General features: G+C 34.8%; 2 protein-coding genes across 2 annotated transcripts; both read left to right on the top strand.

The window, feature by feature from the left end:
- Positions 1 to 543: 543 nt before the first annotated feature.
- LOC116017604 (O-fucosyltransferase 9) lies at positions 544 to 6,958 on the top strand. The gene is made up of 10 exons (XM_031258214.1): positions 544 to 1,343; positions 1,898 to 1,970; positions 3,140 to 3,216; positions 3,460 to 3,548; positions 3,741 to 3,938; positions 4,570 to 4,774; positions 4,940 to 5,107; positions 5,324 to 5,491; positions 5,591 to 5,781; positions 6,336 to 6,958. Exons 1-10 carry the CDS (start codon positions 969 to 971, stop codon positions 6,502 to 6,504), a joined length of 1,713 nt encoding a protein of 570 aa, XP_031114074.1. The 5' UTR covers positions 544 to 968; the 3' UTR covers positions 6,505 to 6,958.
- A 5,946-nt stretch (positions 6,959 to 12,904) lies between these two features.
- On the top strand, positions 12,905 to 14,893 carry LOC116015459 (myb-related protein 330-like). Its single transcript, XM_031255530.1, has 3 exons — positions 12,905 to 13,129; positions 13,219 to 13,348; positions 14,161 to 14,893. The coding sequence occupies exons 1-3, from the start codon at positions 12,997 to 12,999 to the stop codon at positions 14,636 to 14,638; spliced, it is 741 nt and encodes a 246-aa protein (XP_031111390.1). The 5' UTR covers positions 12,905 to 12,996; the 3' UTR covers positions 14,639 to 14,893.
- The last annotated feature ends 2,466 nt before the right edge of the window (positions 14,894 to 17,359 follow it).

Below are 17,359 nucleotides of genomic sequence, written 5' to 3'. Positions count from 1 at the left end.
ATTTCTAACCGTCCACTAATATAATTTTTAACAAAAGACTAAATTGAGTAAAACTACTATAGTCGAGGATTATATTGTGTATTAACTCGTTTTTACAGTTTTACCTGTAAAATGGTTTTAAAAAACTAAATGCACTTTTTAAAAAATCAAATTTGCATTTTCTTTGAAAGAAATTTCGTTTTGATGGTTTAATTACTTTTAAAAAATAATTTCAAAACTTATTTACCTCTTATTACCAAACAAGTAAAAATGAAAGGAGAAAACGTAAAAATATTTGTTTCTTTTTAAAAAATCATTGAATATAACATTTAAAATACTTGAGAAACTAAATATTTTATAAGGATGTGTAAATCTAGGATATAATCTCATTACAAATATATCAAAACTTAAGTAGCAAGAAAAAATGATAACGGTTTCCATCCAATGCAGATACACTTTTTGTTACCTCTTGATTAATAAAATTTTTCTCCCAAATTCTTAGTAGAGTTCAAAGTTCTACGCTGTCATAAAACAAAATTTTAGAGTGATGAATGATCAATCAAACAAATTGAGTTGGGACCATCTTTTTCATTTTCCTTTGGGCGAAAGTGGAATAAGAAAAGGCAGCCAAATCTAGAAGAAAATTTTCCCAATAAACCAATTCAAATTCTCTCTTCTCTTGTGAGTTGTCGGTGGTGCTGTTGAAGTAGTAGCGTCGATCCGACCCCACAGGCCCCCCCTTTCAGCATCCGTGATTCTTGCAACCATGGCCTCATAACTTCACGCGTGGGAGTGGGTCAACTTCATCTTCTTGGCTTTGGGTGCTCAAAAGTTGATCACTTTACACTCTACACTTCCATCTACTGTGTTAGCTCGTTTTCACATTCTTCACCCTCCGGGTGAGAGCGTAGAGAAGAAAAGAAACATCTTTTACGGTTTTCTTGCTGGGGATTGGGTTTCTGAGAAAGGTTTTGGTTTCTTGGGCCCACATGCGCGGGCTAAGCCGGCTTGGCAGCGGCGTCAGCACGCCGTCGCCGCCGTCTTCGCCGCGCTACCGTAGAAAGAACTCGGCCATTGGAGGTGGCGGGGGGAGCTTCCGCGGTGGCGTAGATGGCGGCGGGGTCAAGCTGCATAATTTTGCCGAGAAATTGGGGTTTATGCTGGTGTCGGCGGTGTACCGGCGCCGTGGGGTCCTGCTTTTCGCCCCTTTACTCTATATTTCCGGAATGTTATTGTATATGGGTACTTTGGGCTTCAATGGTGGCAATGAGGTGGCGCCACCGGGATCAGTGTATCGGAGCCCTCAGGTATTTGAGAAGCTTTGGCCACATATGCAGGCTGAAAATAATGGAACCTCAAATTTGGTAAATCTCTTAAATTTCCTTGTTCTTTTATAAATTCCACTTCTTTGTCTTATCGCTTTATTTGATTGTGATTTGTTCATGGTGTTCCAAAAATCTGTAGCTTAAAATATGAACTCAAGAATATGCCCTCTGAGAATTAGGATAAGTAATTAGAATATATATTTTTTTTAAAACAGAGTTAGGTGTGTGGACAGCATGAAGTAGATGTGCTTAATGCTTAACATTTGTATTCCAATATAGTGTAATGATTTATGGAGTACTAATTAACAGATCTTTAGTACTAAGTAGGAGGGTTTGTTGGGGGGAGGGGGTGGGGGGTTGGAAATTAGCAAGTGGGAAAGTTATTTTCAACAATTTAGCGAGTTCTTGGTGCAGGCAATGCTTAATGGAAAACAATCAAAACATTGAAGGTCATTGGGCAATAGTACATGTTCTTGCTCCAGATATTCCGTTTTATTTTTGTTCATTGGATAAAGAAAGTTTTTGAAGAATTCCTTACATGATGTCGAATAAGTAAAAAATCAACTGAAAGTTGATGGCTTCAAACTATGCAGTTAACAAATGTGTGGAATCCAAAGTTTCATCAAAATTGGAAGCCTTGTCTTGACAAGTCTATTTCTCAAGCAGGTTAGTATTCTGTCTATTGCCCATGCAATTGACCTACCATTCAAATTTAAGCAATTCCTATTGAAGATCATCCCCTTCCTCAACTCAGTTCCAAGTAGGAATCTGGAGATAACCCTGATTTTTTGTTCATTTCAATAACGTATCGGATGTGTTTGGAATGCTAAGAAAATTGTGCATCCTTCACTAACTCTTTTTAGACCAATAGGTCAGTTTTTGTTATTTGATGCTCTATTGGTGATGATATCATTTCAAGATAGATCCATACAAGAGAAAGAGATTCCTATTCAGTTTCACAATCAATGCCATTAAAACTTTTTAGAAATATATCCTCTGTGACAAAGGCCATCTTTCATATTAGCTTGGCATGCTCATCTTCATACTAAGAAACTACATGCTACATACACTAATTTCAAATTGTAATAAGTACTGTAATATGTCTACAAGGGGCAGTGACCTTCCTAACTTGAAGGCAAATATCTCAAGTCTCTTGTCCTTTTCTGGTAAATCAGGCAATTATCATGAAATATGTATTGGCATAAAAACCTTTCATGTGGTAAAAGGAGGAAACTTGAAATTGGACCATTTTTTTACTCATTGGAAGTTAAAAATTTAGATGCTGCATTTTACTTTTAAGTAAACGAAGGTCATGACTGTTCTTAGAGCGATCCTCTACTTTGGCTTGCAGTTGTCTCTGAATGCCCTGATTTCTTATAAAAATCCTGAGTTTCCTTGATTTAAAGGCTCATAATTTCTATGTAAAGTGGATACTAGAATGCTGATGTTGTAGTGCTTTATATACATGGATAACCAATTTTATTTTCGGGGATAGATCGTATTTGCTGGAATTGTTGCTAAATTTATTAGCTTTATGCCTTCTCTGTTCTGGGAGCTAGGTGGGAGAGTCCCGGATGGGAGAGCCTATTGGCTGTCTGTTCTCCTGTAATATGTAATGTTGGAATTGGTTGCTGTCTGATGAATTTTTGTTTGAAAACCAGCCGTCGATATTTGATATTTCTTCAAATTTAAAAAATGAGTATTTGCTGGATCATCCTCTGATTTTTATCAGAGAAATTCTGAGACTAGTTTGTATCATACATGCTAGTGTTGTGATAGCATTTCGATATTTGATTAAATAAATAAAATAAAAATAAAATTCTTTTTTCTTCTAGGGTTGCCGGAATCATCAAAGTCGAATGGTTTCCTCATAATTGAAGCAAATGGTGGGTTGAATCAACAAAGGTTATCGGTACGTTCTTTTGATACAATATTGCCCTTTGGCATCCTTCCTGTGAAGTATTTATTTATTTATTTTAAATTCTAAGCATAACATATGTTGTTGATGAATGCAATTGCCTTCATTTTTGTGATATCATTTCCAATTGATTGATATCAATTTCTTGTGTTTATTAGATTCAAATTTCTTAGATAAAATGCTGCCCTGACTTTCTGAAGGACATATAAGATATAACCGAACCTCTTCTTATTACAGATATGTGATGCAGTTGCAGTTGCTGGTCTGCTGAATGCTACACTTGTTATTCCAATATTTCATTTAAATAGTGTTTGGCGAGATTCCAGGTAAAGCTGCCACATAATTATATTAAGCGGCCTAGTCTTCATAATATTGTGTATGCTATTACTAGTAATCCTTGTAGATTTTGAATATGAGAAATTGAGAACTAGATAACAAGTCATTTTGATTCCAGCTGTGCAGCAAAAAGTCATTACAAATATTAAAGTTTTGTTTCTCAACCTTCCAAAATTTTGCAGCAAGTTTGGGGATATCTTTGACGAGGAATTTTTCATTTACGCTCTAAGGAATCACGTCAAGGTGGTAAAACAACTTCCAGAAGATGTACTTCAGCGATTTGACAATAATATAAGTAACATTGTGAATTTACGGGTAAAGGCCTGGTCCAGTCCAGTCTACTATAGGCAAAAGGTCCTACCAAAGCTATTGGAATTGGGGTATACAATCCTTGCCTCCTTATTAGTTGGATTATTTGCTATTCTTGTTGGTTAATACTCTATGCCGTAAATTCTTTGGATATCATTTATTTTTTAAATTTCTCTTTTATGTTCTACACTTCTTGATATGTTTCCATGGGGTTATGGGAGGTTACCTTTTGCCAGTTCTACAAATTATCATAATTACTTTGTATTCATATCAAGGCCTCAAGGGAACATTTTATGATAGTTCAACACTGCAAATTTTCTCTACTTTACAATGCGTGGGCCACTTAGTGTTTTTTTTTTTTTGAAACACTCATGATTCAAGAATCAATGCCCCCACCACCACCAGGGTTCTATCCTGTGACCACCCATTTGGAATGGTAACAGAGGTGCCATCACACTACATAGTACTCAATCCCTTTGTTTTTACTCCGTAGTAATTATATTTTCTTTCTTTTAGAAGGTTAAGGTTGGTGTGGTGGTCTGGTACTCATTTGTTTCTATATTTGTCTCCTAGACCCTTCGTGGATGCAAGAGTCTTGAGCAATGGGCCGGACCATTTTCTGCTTTTTGTTATTTTTCATATATTATGGCATTCTACGACTTATTTATCACATAGCTACCTTTGTTATGATTAATGGTGCAGGGCTGTACGCATTGCACCATTTTCTAATAGATTGGCCCATGCAGTTCCTCCAAATATCCAAGGTCTTCGGTGCTTGTGCAACTTTGAAGCGTTAAGATTTTCATCATCCATACGCATGCTTGCAGCGAAGATGGTTGATCGAATGATGAAAAATAGCTCCAGAAGTGCGGGGAAATATGTTTCAGTGCATCTTCGATTCGAAGAGGTGCAAATTTGTGTCTTTATCCAACTTTTAATTTAATTTATTATTATTATTTTTTGAAAACAATTTATTATTATTATTAGTATTAGTATTGTTGTTGTTGTTTGAAATGGCTATAATTTTGACTTAACTTCAACAGAAGTTAACTTTTTATTTTCGCCTTTAAAGGATATGGTTGCATTTTCTTGCTGTATATATGATGGTGGCGAGAAAGAAAAGCTTGAGATGGATGTTGCTCGAGAAAGAAGTTGGAGAGGAAAATTCCGCAAAAGAGGCAGAATTATAAGGCCAGGTGCGATACGGATGGATGGAAAGTGCCCGCTTACTCCACTTGAGGTATGAGAAATATGGTGAATATCCAAACTTCATCTTCTTTCATTTCTTTACTGCCTTTGCATCTTGTATCTCATCACGCACTGAAACACGTTGTATATATCCCATTTCAACTACATATCTCCAAGAGAAAAAAGGTTAACGCCATGTGAACAAAGTGCCATCTCTGTGGATTCTATTTCTCCGGTCGGGCATTAATTCTTTGATTTCATGTTCTAGGTGGGCATGATGCTAAGAGGCATGGGATTTGATAATAGCACCCCGGTTTATGTTGCTGCTGGGAAAATTTATAAGGCCGAGAAGTATATGGCTCCACTCAAACAGATATTTCCGCATCTCGAATCGAAGGATACACTTGCTTCTGCAGAAGAACTAGCTCCGTTTGAGGTATATAGGCTAGAGTTTCCACATGCCCCCCCCCCCCCCCCCCGTTCCTAGTTACCTACTATTTGTGTCATAACCGAACTGTATATGTTTGCCATGCAGGGTCATTTATCTAGGTTGGCAGCTCTTGATTATACGGTTTGCCTCTACAGTGAAGTTTTTGTCACAACACAGGGTGGTAACTTCCCGCATTTCTTAGTGGGCCATAGACGTTATTTGAATGGAGGACATGGCAAGACAATCAAACCTGATAAGCGGAAATTAGCTCTTCTGTTTGATCGTCCAAGTATAAGGTAATATGCAAGTAACCTTCTCTACTCTTTGTTTGTTCCTATTGAAGAGTCCCACATTGAAAATATAAGAGAGAATATATAGGTTTATAAGGCCATGAGTTACATTAGCTAATTGATTGGATTTAGTTTTTAGCCTAGTTTAGGCTCTGGGCAAATTATACCATGGAGCCCTATACAAAAGTTAACATATTTTGTTTTTGGTTTGGTTTACAAGGCGGTTAGATTAGCTAATTGATTGGATTCAGATTTTAGTGTGGTTTAGGTTAACATATTTTTTTTTTAGTTGCAGACACATAATTTTTGGACAAGGGTTCACAATTCAACATGAACCCTTGTAGATGGTATAACAATTGGTTTGGTTTATAAGGCCATGGATTAGATTAGCTAATTGATTGGATTCACTCTTTAGTGTGGTTTGGCCTATGTCCATTATAGCCCAATTGAGTGACCAGACCCTATCTAGTTTGGAGGGCATGAACCTTGTTATTCTTTTTTTACAAGAGTAACACATAATTGAAGCAAGCTTAATGTATTTATTCTTTATTTCCCAACAGATATAAAGACTTTAAACGGCAGTTGCAAGATATGCTTCATCACAACGATATGAAGGGTTGTGAGGTAAAAAAACCCAGCAGCTCGCTCTATACATACCCAATGCCTGACTGCATGTGCAAACAAGCAGATGTGAATAATGAAAGCGGTAATACCACAAAAGCCCTTTGATACATAGGATACATACACATATTCCATAGAGTTTTTTGGGTTTACATACGTGTAATGTATATGTAGCTTAAAATTCTGCCCCCAGGCCCCAGCCCCCGGGCGATATTATGGAGGCCTGTTGTTCATCTTATAGAGATTGTATTCATTAGATTCTTCCAGGTCCGTTGAGGGGTTGGTTTGGTGATAGTTCTGAAATGTTAACTCACTCTGCATAAATATCCTCTGTTATAGAAACCAATTCTTTGTAACAACCACTTGTTAAGAAGTGCTGGTTGTTAAAAAGTACTATTGACTCGGTTACAATGTAGTATCGGTCCCTACATACTTTCTCAATCTATTAAACACAAAAGAGTCAATGCCCGTTATACCGTTTGACCACAAAGTCTTTGGCTTGTAACAACCAGTTATTTGCATTGGAGAGTTCTATTAAGTCTCCTGTTTTTATTTGTTTCAATTGACAGTAGTCACATTTTTTTGTCATCTTCTAGCAAATCAACACATATTTATCTTGTGTGAAGCTAATGAAACTTATTATTTTTTTTTTTTTGAGATTTGGAAGCCATACAAAATGGTTGATTTGTATTGGACTTCATTTTGATCTACTTTTTTTATATACTATACTGCCAGATGAGATTAATCTGATTGAATCTTGATCTGGTTTTGAATGTGTTATGCTACTTGCTACTAATCTGGTTGAATTTTTATCTATTTTTGGAACAAATGATTTAAGTCTCCTCAACTATTTTAAGACTTTTAACTAATTAAAAAGTTTGGTGGTATTCCATATCAACTTTTTAAAAATCTCTTTAAAAGTCAGTCGGTATTCGATTCAGACTTTAAAGGGTTTTAAAAAGTCTTTTTGTATTTAAAAACTTATTAACTTTTATAGACTCTACAAGATTAAGATTCTTATAGATTTTTTCTTCACAAATATCAATGGTTGAAATCTAACCTTCAACCCCCAATTTTTTCAACTTTTTCTATAGACATTTTTTTTCCTATTTGAACTTGACAAACTTAATTTTCATCAATTCATGTCAAATTTTACGATAAGTTATTCATACCTATTCATATATTTTTTATTTTTTATTTTTTATCTTTTTATTTTACACATATTTATATAAAAAAATTATTTTAAATTTTTTGTTGTGAACAGCAACAAAATTTTGTTGCGGTTCGCAACACTGCTTTTGAATCGCAACAAAATCTAATTTTTGTTCACAACAATAATAAAATTTTAAATATAACGGAGTTCGCAACAATGTTTTTGAATCGCAACCAAACCTAATTTTTGTTCGCAACAATAATAAAATTTTAAATATAACGGATTTTTTTTAAAATTTATTGTTTAAGAGCATCTACACTAGTCAAGTTTTTTTTACGGTTTTTTATGATCCAAGTACGAAATAGATGAAAAATAGAAAAGAAAAAAAAACAAATGTGAAATATGACCCTAAAAAAAGAAGCAATAAACGCGCCACCCGGCGTGTGCAGTGGGCGTTGATGCTTTCTCTAACTCACGGTTCTAAAAATCATTTTTGCAGGAGAACCAAATTCATTCTCTCTCTTTCCTCTCTTTCCTCCCCATCACCTTTCACTAGTTCAAAAGCCACTAAAAATGCATTGATATGGATGCTTTGTATAAGCCACTAAAAATGCATTGATATAGTTTTGAAATAGGATCGTGGATCTTGAATGCAGAAGATAAGCCTAAGGTTCATACTTATTTTTACCAAGATTATTTATCTGGATTAGTTACTAAAGCAGGTATAGATAAATAAATAAATAGAGCATATAAGTAAATAAATGGAACTAGACACCGAAGAATCGTTTACGCAGTTCGGAGCTCAACTCCTATGTCTGCAGGGCAACTCACATTAGCCCATTCCACTAGATGATCACAAAGGGTTACAAGGAGTCACAAAACAACCATACACTCTATGGTTACAAAAAGCACTCCAATCAACGCCTTTATCATCTACAAGCTGACCACATGCATGCCACAATCAACCATCAACAATACGACATCATCATACACTTATACAAATCTGATATAATTCTCAAAATAACACTAATAAGCTGTAGAAAGGTTTCGTGTACTGCTGGATAAGAATAGCATATTAATTCAAGTGAAAATCACAAGTACTGGCACTGTTTATATAGTCGAACTTTCAACCAATATGATATGAATTTGTGCAGCTGAAATTCCCTTAAAATAAACTGCAACTTTCATTTAAAATCTCAGCAAAAATAGTGGACCAAAGATACCAAATTCAGTTAGATGAATATGTCTACTAGACTGCATTCTGACGCTGCTTCAGACTGCCTGTAGCGAATTCTGACTGTGGTCCAGAAAACTGCTCTAGCACAATAAAATGTAACATAATAAATTAACCTATGTTTTGACTAATAATTAGGCCAATTATAATAGCGTCCAAATGTGTATCATTTGTACACTAACAAGTTTTAATAACTTTTGTAAACTTTTTAATATGAAAAAGTTGTTAGAAGTTTATAAATGTTTATTATGTAGCCTTTTATGGAGTCGTATAAAGTTTATGAAAGTTAAAAAAGTTTGGAAAGAGTACGAAAATAATTTAAAATTCATCACTTTAATAATTTTTGAAAGTATATAAAAATCTTGATTAAATACACCCTCCTTAATTTGTTTTGTAGATCCGCCCCGGATCCACTCACATAAACTAATTATTTATGGGTAGGGCTGCTAACGAATAGAACATAAACGAATGGAAGTTGTCCATGTTCGTTTGTTAAGATTTTTGGAATGTTCGTGTTCGTTTGTTAATGTTTTTTAAAAATTCTGTTCGTGTTCGTTTGTTAAGTGTTATCAGTGTTTGTTAATGTTCGCGAACACGTTTCGCTAACGTTAATGAACACGTTCACGAATATGTTCGTTACCATTTGTGAACATGTTCGCACACATGTTTGTTCATGAACGCTTAAAAATCAAACATAGGCTCATGTTCATAATTACAATTCGTTCGTGTACAAGAAATTATCTATGTTCACCAACAATTACCAAACAAACAACACAACAACTTTATATATATATATATATATATATATATATATATGCTTAACTGCTCGTTCATGAACATGTTCGTAAACATTATTAAACGAACACAACCAAGTTTGTTCACGAGCTCTTAGCAAACGAGCTTACAATTATTCATACTCTGTTCGTTTATGAACCGAGCTCTAAAATTTATTTATTTATGTTCGCTTACTGATAAAGAATAATCTCCCATGTACTCAATTGTATACCAATAAATGTAAAGTAGGAGTAGAGGGAAGAATTTAGGCCAAAATGAACTCTTTATTCCTTATTCTTCAGTAATGTAGAGAGAATAGGGAGAATGGCCTTGGAGTCTTCTTTAGAGAGAGAGTGGAGAGAGGAAAAGTCCCCCAAAATGAAGGGCATAAGTCTCTTTTATAGGACCTAGTACTCGTACTCAAATACAATTTATGTACAAATACTTCAGGTCGTATACCTGAGGTATATTCCCTATCATTTACCTTAGTAAATGAACATTACCGAACACAAATACGAGTAATTTACCAAAAACTTTGTTCGCTAGCGCCCCTATTTATGGGCAATTGAAGATTAAAAGCACCCTTTTCTAAAAAAAAATAAAATAAAATGGCAAAAACTTGTGTGAGACCGTCTCACCATGAGACGGGTCGGGTCGGGTCGGGTCAAGATGCAAATGTAACACTTATATGCACAAATGTCATACTTATATGCTCAAATGTAATACTAATTAGGAATAAAGTTTGTGTTACTTATAAGGGTAAATGTAATACTTTTAAGGGAAAATACAATACTTTTACATTTCGATTTAAAAGTATTACATTTTTCCACAAAAGTATTATATTTGCCCTTATAAGTGAGGGGCACTTGTTAACATTACTTATTATGAAAAATGTATTACTTTTTCTCTAATAAGTAACAAAAATTGTATTTTTGATTAGTGTTATATTTGAGCATATAAGTATGACATTTGCACATATAAGTGTGACATTTGCATGGTGTCTTGACCCGACTCGACCCGTCTCACGAATAAGAATCTGTGAGACGGTCTCACACAAGTGTGACCCAAATAAAATTCATTTAGATTTTTGCGTGGGTTTGCACTCATTACCAAATGCTTTCCAATCACCCACTAAATTTGATTCTTTTACTTGCAAAACGTACCAGAATTTCTCATCTCACATACGTGTCAAAAGAAAATTAAATAATTAATGGTGAAAAGTTTTTTTTTCTATTTAAAAAATATGTATATAGTGGGGTCCACGGAGAAAGAGGCAGAAGGGGCCAACTCATAGTAAAGTAAGAGACCTGCCAAGCCAAGCCTACCAAATCCGCTCCCATGTGTTTAGCGTTAACTACTCTTCCCATATTTCTACCAACCCCCAACTTTATTTATTTGGTCAAATGTTTTCTTCCCCCAAATTAAAATTTTAAATTAAAACTCTTGCCACGTATCTCTTACTAATCAAATTAAACATGCTGTCATGTGACAGCGTAGGTAATAAAATGAAAGTATGCATAATAGAGCACTTCTCTCCCCTTCTTTCTTTAGGCAATTTATATCATGGACTAGTTACACATAACATTATAGGCCCTAAATTGAAACAATGAAGTATAAGATTCATACTCGTAAGATACAGAATTTTATAACACAAAATACAAAAAATGATAACACAAGACACATAGCATATCATTATGGACACAATTGGATTGAAAAGACGAGTTACATAATTCATACTCGTAAGATATATAATTTCATAACACAAGACACAATAAATCATACTACAAGACACATACACATGTTATAAATTTACTTATTTATCGAATCTGATTTATGTGCATAATTTGTATTCATAACGCAAGATATAAAAAATCATAACACAAAACACATACACATGAACTAGGGTCCATAGTGCAATGTGAACCCTGGTCCATGGTATAAGTATTGCTTCCTTTGGGTGACAGAGAAAAATCCGTAATTACTATTTCAGAGTAAGCATTCGGTACCCTTGCCTTGTAATCCTAGTCAGTCTCTCTCCCTTCTTTTTCTTATCCAAACTTCGAGGGCTAGGGTAAATAAAATATTTTTCATTCTATCAATTTGTAAATCTACTTCTTTAATTTTATGAAATTGCAAATGTATGTAATTTTATATAAAAATAATAAATGTATATTAGCATTTTAGTCCGAACGGAACACATCATTGATATTGGAGTCAAACCACTATTAGTTTAGCCTTTTAAGTAAAACAAAACATATTATTTAATTTGATATCATAGTTATAGACTTATGATATGCAGTTTAATTATATGTTTAAGTTTTTAGTTGAGACGGAACACATTGTTCAATCAATTTATAATATTCTTTAATTCTATTTTAAATTTTGCATATATTTTAAATTTTTTTATAAGACGAAATGATGCCATATAAGAAAATCCAAAAAAAAAAAAAAACTACAATTTCTTTAATGATAAATTATTCTGTGGACCTGGGTTTAAAATATACAATTTACATATTGAAGATTCGCAATTTATATATTGAATATTTATAACTAAATGTGTGAACATTCTATATGTAAATTGTGATGAATCCATCTTGCAAGGTGAATCCTGATTCATGGTATAATTATTGCTCTCCAATAACATCATTAATGAAAAGTGGCCTAATTACATTTGGGGTGATCGAAGGCATGGAGATCATCTTGATAATTTCATAGTTTGTAACTATTCAACCTCCATATATAAAGCATTCATCATGTCTAATATGTGCATATATATTATCATTTTTCATATATAAAAATGGAAATATTACAGGTTTTTTTGTTAGATCACGAGATAACCTGAGTAGGTCCTAAATATATGGAACATTTTTAAGCCCGTATTATATTTAAACTAATTCTTGTTCGTACGTACCAAGCTGATATAATTATAGTGTCAAATTTTGACCATATTGATTTTTCTATATGGGAGGGGATTTTGAAGTAGAGAAGTATTATAGGTTTTGCATATGTTTATATAAACAATACATACATATATAGTAGATTGTGTACAGTCATGCTGGGCAAATTACACACAATTTAGTGTGTGCTTTTGTATAGTAATTTGTGTGCACTTAAAAGGTTTCACGAGAATGAATTGTCTCATTTGATTTGTATAGTAATTTGTGTGCACTTACAGAATTTTGTTTATTTCAATAGTTAGATCTACTAGATCAATGGTTCGAATTTGTCCTTAGGTTCTCACCTGGGACATGGTTCTCACCTGATTAAGGACCTATATATATATATATATATACCCCGTCGTCCAATCAAGCTAAGGAGTGTATACACACACATGACACACCCAAGGCTCCTTCCTACCTGTCTCCCTTAAAAATACTACTCTCTCTCTCCCTCTCTCTCTCTCAAGAAAAAAAGGAATAATTTGAAAAGGAGAAGAGAAATGGGACGTTCGCCTTGTTGTGAGAAAGCTCATACCAACAAAGGCGCCTGGACAAAGGAAGAAGACCAACTCCTCATCAACTACATCCGTCTTCATGGCGAAGGCTGCTGGCGCTCCCTTCCTAAAGCCGCTGGTATTACTTACTTTTATATAATCATTATCCGATCACTACCTTAACACAAAACGATAATGTTTTTCTTTTTCGGTGTTTTTTTATATTAGGATTGTTCAGATGTGGGAAGAGTTGCAGACTCCGGTGGATAAACTACCTCAGGCCTGACCTCAAGAGAGGCAACTTTACTCAACAAGAAGATGACTTGATCATCAAGCTTCATAGTCTCCTTGGAAACAAGTACGTCTCATTTTATATGTCTTATTTTTTATTTTTAATCAAATCAATTCTTTTTTTTTAAATATTTTTTTCTTTAATATGTATTACTGTGATTTGAATGCCATTGAACTACAAGCTACTTGCTACTATGCATATATTTGCTCTTATTTTTTTTGGTAATTTCTAGCTTGGTTGGGTGTGTATGGTTGTTGGAATAAATGTGTGAAACAGGGGGTGGGTACTGGGAACACATACATACAGTATTGAAAAAAGTAAAAATTCTTGAAGTTTTACCTGCCATTTGGGAAGTGGGACCACTTAAAGATCTAGAAACAAAAATGTTCCAGAAACAATGAGGTATTAATCAATCATTATTAGTTAATACATACTACTAGCTAGCAGTTGAAATTTTTGACTTTTAATGGAAGAAATTAATGTTTCTCATTTTCTTGGCCTACAAACCAGCGGCCAGACAAAATTCTTGAATCTGTTCTATCCTAATATAATGTTTCTTTTAGCAGCCAAAAAAGAATCAAATCAAAGGATAGCTAATATAGATAAAAGAGTGATTTACAGCCTCACTTAATGTAATACTAATTAAGAATAAATATTTTTCAAAAAGGGTAATATTACATTTTTATTTAAAGTATTTTGTTCATGATTAGTATTACCTTTTTATCTTGACTGATCCATCTTACGAACCACAATTCGGTGATACTCTCACACAAGTTTTTATCTAGATAAAAAAAAAAAAAAGTAAAAATCTCTCTTTAGTACAGCATAATTTTGAAAGAAAGGAAAAAAAAAAATCCTAAAAATCGTTGTGTTTGTAGATGGTCTCTGATAGCGGCAAGATTGCCTGGAAGGACTGACAATGAAATCAAGAACTATTGGAACACACAAATTAAGCGCAAGCTCATTAGCCGTGGCATTGACCCACAAACCCACCGGCCACTTGACAGCTCAGCCGGCGGCGGCGGCGGCACCACCAAGCCTGAAAATATTTCTATGGATCTGAGTAGCTCAGCACCATCACAAGAGGAGACTAAATGCAGTTGTGGCACGACAAGCGAGGAGTCTCATCATCAATCACTGAAAGATAAGCAAAGAAATGAGCAGATGGGTGGTCTTGATTTGTCTATAGGACTAGCATTGCATCCCAAGACTGAAGATTCTGCCGAGTCAACAGCCTCCGGCGAGTCGCTGCCAGTTGCGCCGCCGCCCCCAGCCGCCGTGGAGCTTAGTGTGACAGAAGCAGTGTGTTTGTGTTGGCAGTTGGGATCCCGGAGTGGTGGGTTGTGCAATAAATGATATACCACAAAATGCTTCCTTGGATATTGCCAACCCTCTTAGTTGCAAAACACTTTTTAGGCATAAATTCTGCTAAAAAATATGAAATTCTCTCACTTCCAAGGTGAGTTCTATTATTCTTCTTTTTTCAAATACTGTCTACTGAATCAGAAGTCTTCATTATTCTTGTTCAGAGGCCGGTTTGGTAGAGGATGTCCACTGATAGTAAAGTTAATCTATTAATTTATTTTGAATTGATCAATCAGTTTAACTGTCTTTAGAGTAAATTTTTAGATATATATATATATATATAGATAAATGTTAATGTATGTTGTTTTCAATTTTCAAATGTAATCATCACTATAATGTTAAGAGAGTAAAATCTTTGTACCCAATATGGAGGGCGAATGATGAGTCAATATTGAGTTAGAAGACTATAAGGTAACTCTATATAATAAATAAACTATAAGACTAAAAGGTAACTCTACAAACTACCTTTTTCAAACATGGTGACTTTATAAACGAGAAAAGATAAGAGATTGTTATACATACAATATCAATTTTAATCATTTTGGATAAATAGATTGAAATGTTACCTAGCTTAAGAAGTTACATTTTTTTAAATGCCGTCGACCATCTAAGTTTGTAATTGTTCCTTAAGTATAAGGAATTTCTGATCTCCTATTAATATTTGAAGATTTTTCTTTCTTTTTTTTTTTTTTTTTTTTTTTTTTTTTTAAATTTGTATGAAGAAATGATAAAAAAGAAAATTAAACGGAAAAAAGTAGAGAATAAATTTTCGTATACAGTTCTTTATACTCACAGCTAGAACACTATCTCATACTATCCTCTCTCTCCCTCTCTACATATATATGGGAAAATGACACTTTTTCTCCTGAGTTATGTGCATATAGCAGTTTCACCCCCTAAGTTATTAAAGTGGTAGTTTTTCCCCCTTAGTTATTTTAAAAGTGACGATTTTCACCCCTCTAATGTTAAATTAACATTTTTGTCCTTAAAAATAACTATTTCATTTATTTTTCTTTTTCAACTAATTATATTACTAATATGTATGGAAGATTACGGTTCGATTCGAACCTAATCGAACACTGTAGCAACTGAACCTAAATAGTATGGATGGTTACGGTTATGATTTAGAACTGAAAAAAAATAAAATAAAATAATTGTTGAATTTAGACTATTTTAAAAATAAGAAATAAAATTATATAAAAATAAATAAATAAATAAATAAGTTTTGATTGACAGTTCAAAATCGAAATTGGAACCAAATCGATTTATCAAAATAAGTGTTTGATCATTTTCACTATATATGACATCGGTTCAGTTCCGGTTCACGTCATATTGATATACTACATGAGTACATGTAACCAAAGTTTGAATTTTAAAATATTATTCAAAACTTTGTATTTACATATTTTGACATGCCCAGTGTGACAGCTTTGTCTCTCATCTCTCTACTACTAAAACTTCTTTTACCAGCGCGTTCAATGACATCGAACAACCCCATGTTCAGGAAGACTTATGCCCAAGCTACCAATTCCAAGTCTGCGCCTCTAGCTAGCTCCAGCGCTACTCAGAAAACGCAAGGTCCGCTGACCAGGAGCTGCGCCAAGAGCTTGGGGGTCCAACTACCTGAACCTCATTTCATGGCACGAATGGTGGTTCAAAGGCTCGATTATGCCCCAAAGGCAACAACTTATGCTGGAAGCCTACCTTCTGTTAAAGGAGCTACTGATGGTGGTAGTCCAACTTCTATGCAAGGGAATGCTATTAGCAGTAGTATTTCCCCTGTATCTTCGCCAAACCCATTATATATGGAAGGCTACGCCTGAGTGGACGCATGTCTATACCGTTATGCTTGCCATGGCGACTAACACTGAGTCCGTGAAAGAGCAATTAGCTAGAATTGCTAAGACGCTTGAAGGAATGACTATGCTCATTCAAAACCAAGAGAAACGGATCAACACCCTTGATGATAGGGTAGGAAGCATCATGGAGGGGCAAGGAAGTCGCGCTCTAGGAAAGTAGCAAGATGGGCAATAAGAGGTTTCTTTGCAATCACAACTTCCTATCAGCCCTACAGTGGGAGAAACTACTTCTCACTTGCCTGCAACTAAGAAAACTATACTAATCACTAAAGGCATGATACCGGTGGATCAGTTGAACGACTACATAATGGGAGCTATCAAAGGCAAGTTGGATGGAAGCCAACCCTCATATTCCTATGCTAAGTCCTACACACAAAGGATTGAGGAGTTGAAAATGCCTTTCGGCTATCAACCTCCTATGTTTCAGCAGTTTGATGGCAAGGGAAACCCTCGGCAGCACACTGCTCACTTTGTGAAAACATGCAATGATCCATGGACTTATGGTGATTTGTTGGTAAAGCAGTTTGTCCGTTCCTTAAAGGGAACTGCTTTTGATTAGCACACTGATCTCGAGTCCGGCTGCATTGATAGTTGGCACGATATGGAGCGTAAGTTCTTAACCCGCTTCTATAGTACAAGGAGAACGATTAGTTTCCTGGAACTCAACACCGCTCGCCAGTGGAAAGGCGAACGCGTCAGTGCTTACATTGAAAGATGGAGGGAACTGTGCCTAAATTGCAAGGAGAGGATATCCCAAAATTCTGCAATTGAAATGTGCATCCAAGGCATGCACTTTGAACTCTCCTATATCCTGCAAGGGATTAAGCCAAAGTCCTTCGAGGAGTTGTCCAAT

The sequence above is a fragment of the Ipomoea triloba genome, chromosome 4, assembly GCF_003576645.1.
Source record: "Ipomoea triloba cultivar NCNSP0323 chromosome 4, ASM357664v1".
NCBI lineage: Eukaryota > Viridiplantae > Streptophyta > Magnoliopsida > Solanales > Convolvulaceae > Ipomoea > Ipomoea triloba.
Note: the sequence above shows the minus strand (reverse complement) of the source record. Positions and strands in the feature narration are given on the sequence as shown.

Excerpts from the sequence above, each read along its gene's own strand:
- LOC116015459 (XM_031255530.1), top strand. The coding sequence starts at position 12,997 with ATGGGACGTTCGCCTTGTTGTGAGAAAGCTCATACCAACAAAGGCGCC. Across the intron at positions 13,130-13,218 it reads CTCCCTTCCTAAAGCCGCTG|GATTGTTCAGATGTGGGAAG; the intron begins GTATTACTTACT and ends TTTTTATATTAG. Across the intron at positions 13,349-14,160 it reads CATAGTCTCCTTGGAAACAA|ATGGTCTCTGATAGCGGCAA; the intron begins GTACGTCTCATT and ends TTGTGTTTGTAG.
- LOC116017604 (XM_031258214.1), top strand. The coding sequence starts at position 969 with ATGCGCGGGCTAAGCCGGCTTGGCAGCGGCGTCAGCACGCCGTCGCCG. Across the intron at positions 3,939-4,569 it reads CCAAAGCTATTGGAATTGGG|GGCTGTACGCATTGCACCAT; the intron begins GTATACAATCCT and ends TTAATGGTGCAG. Across the intron at positions 5,492-5,590 it reads AAGAACTAGCTCCGTTTGAG|GGTCATTTATCTAGGTTGGC; the intron begins GTATATAGGCTA and ends TTTGCCATGCAG.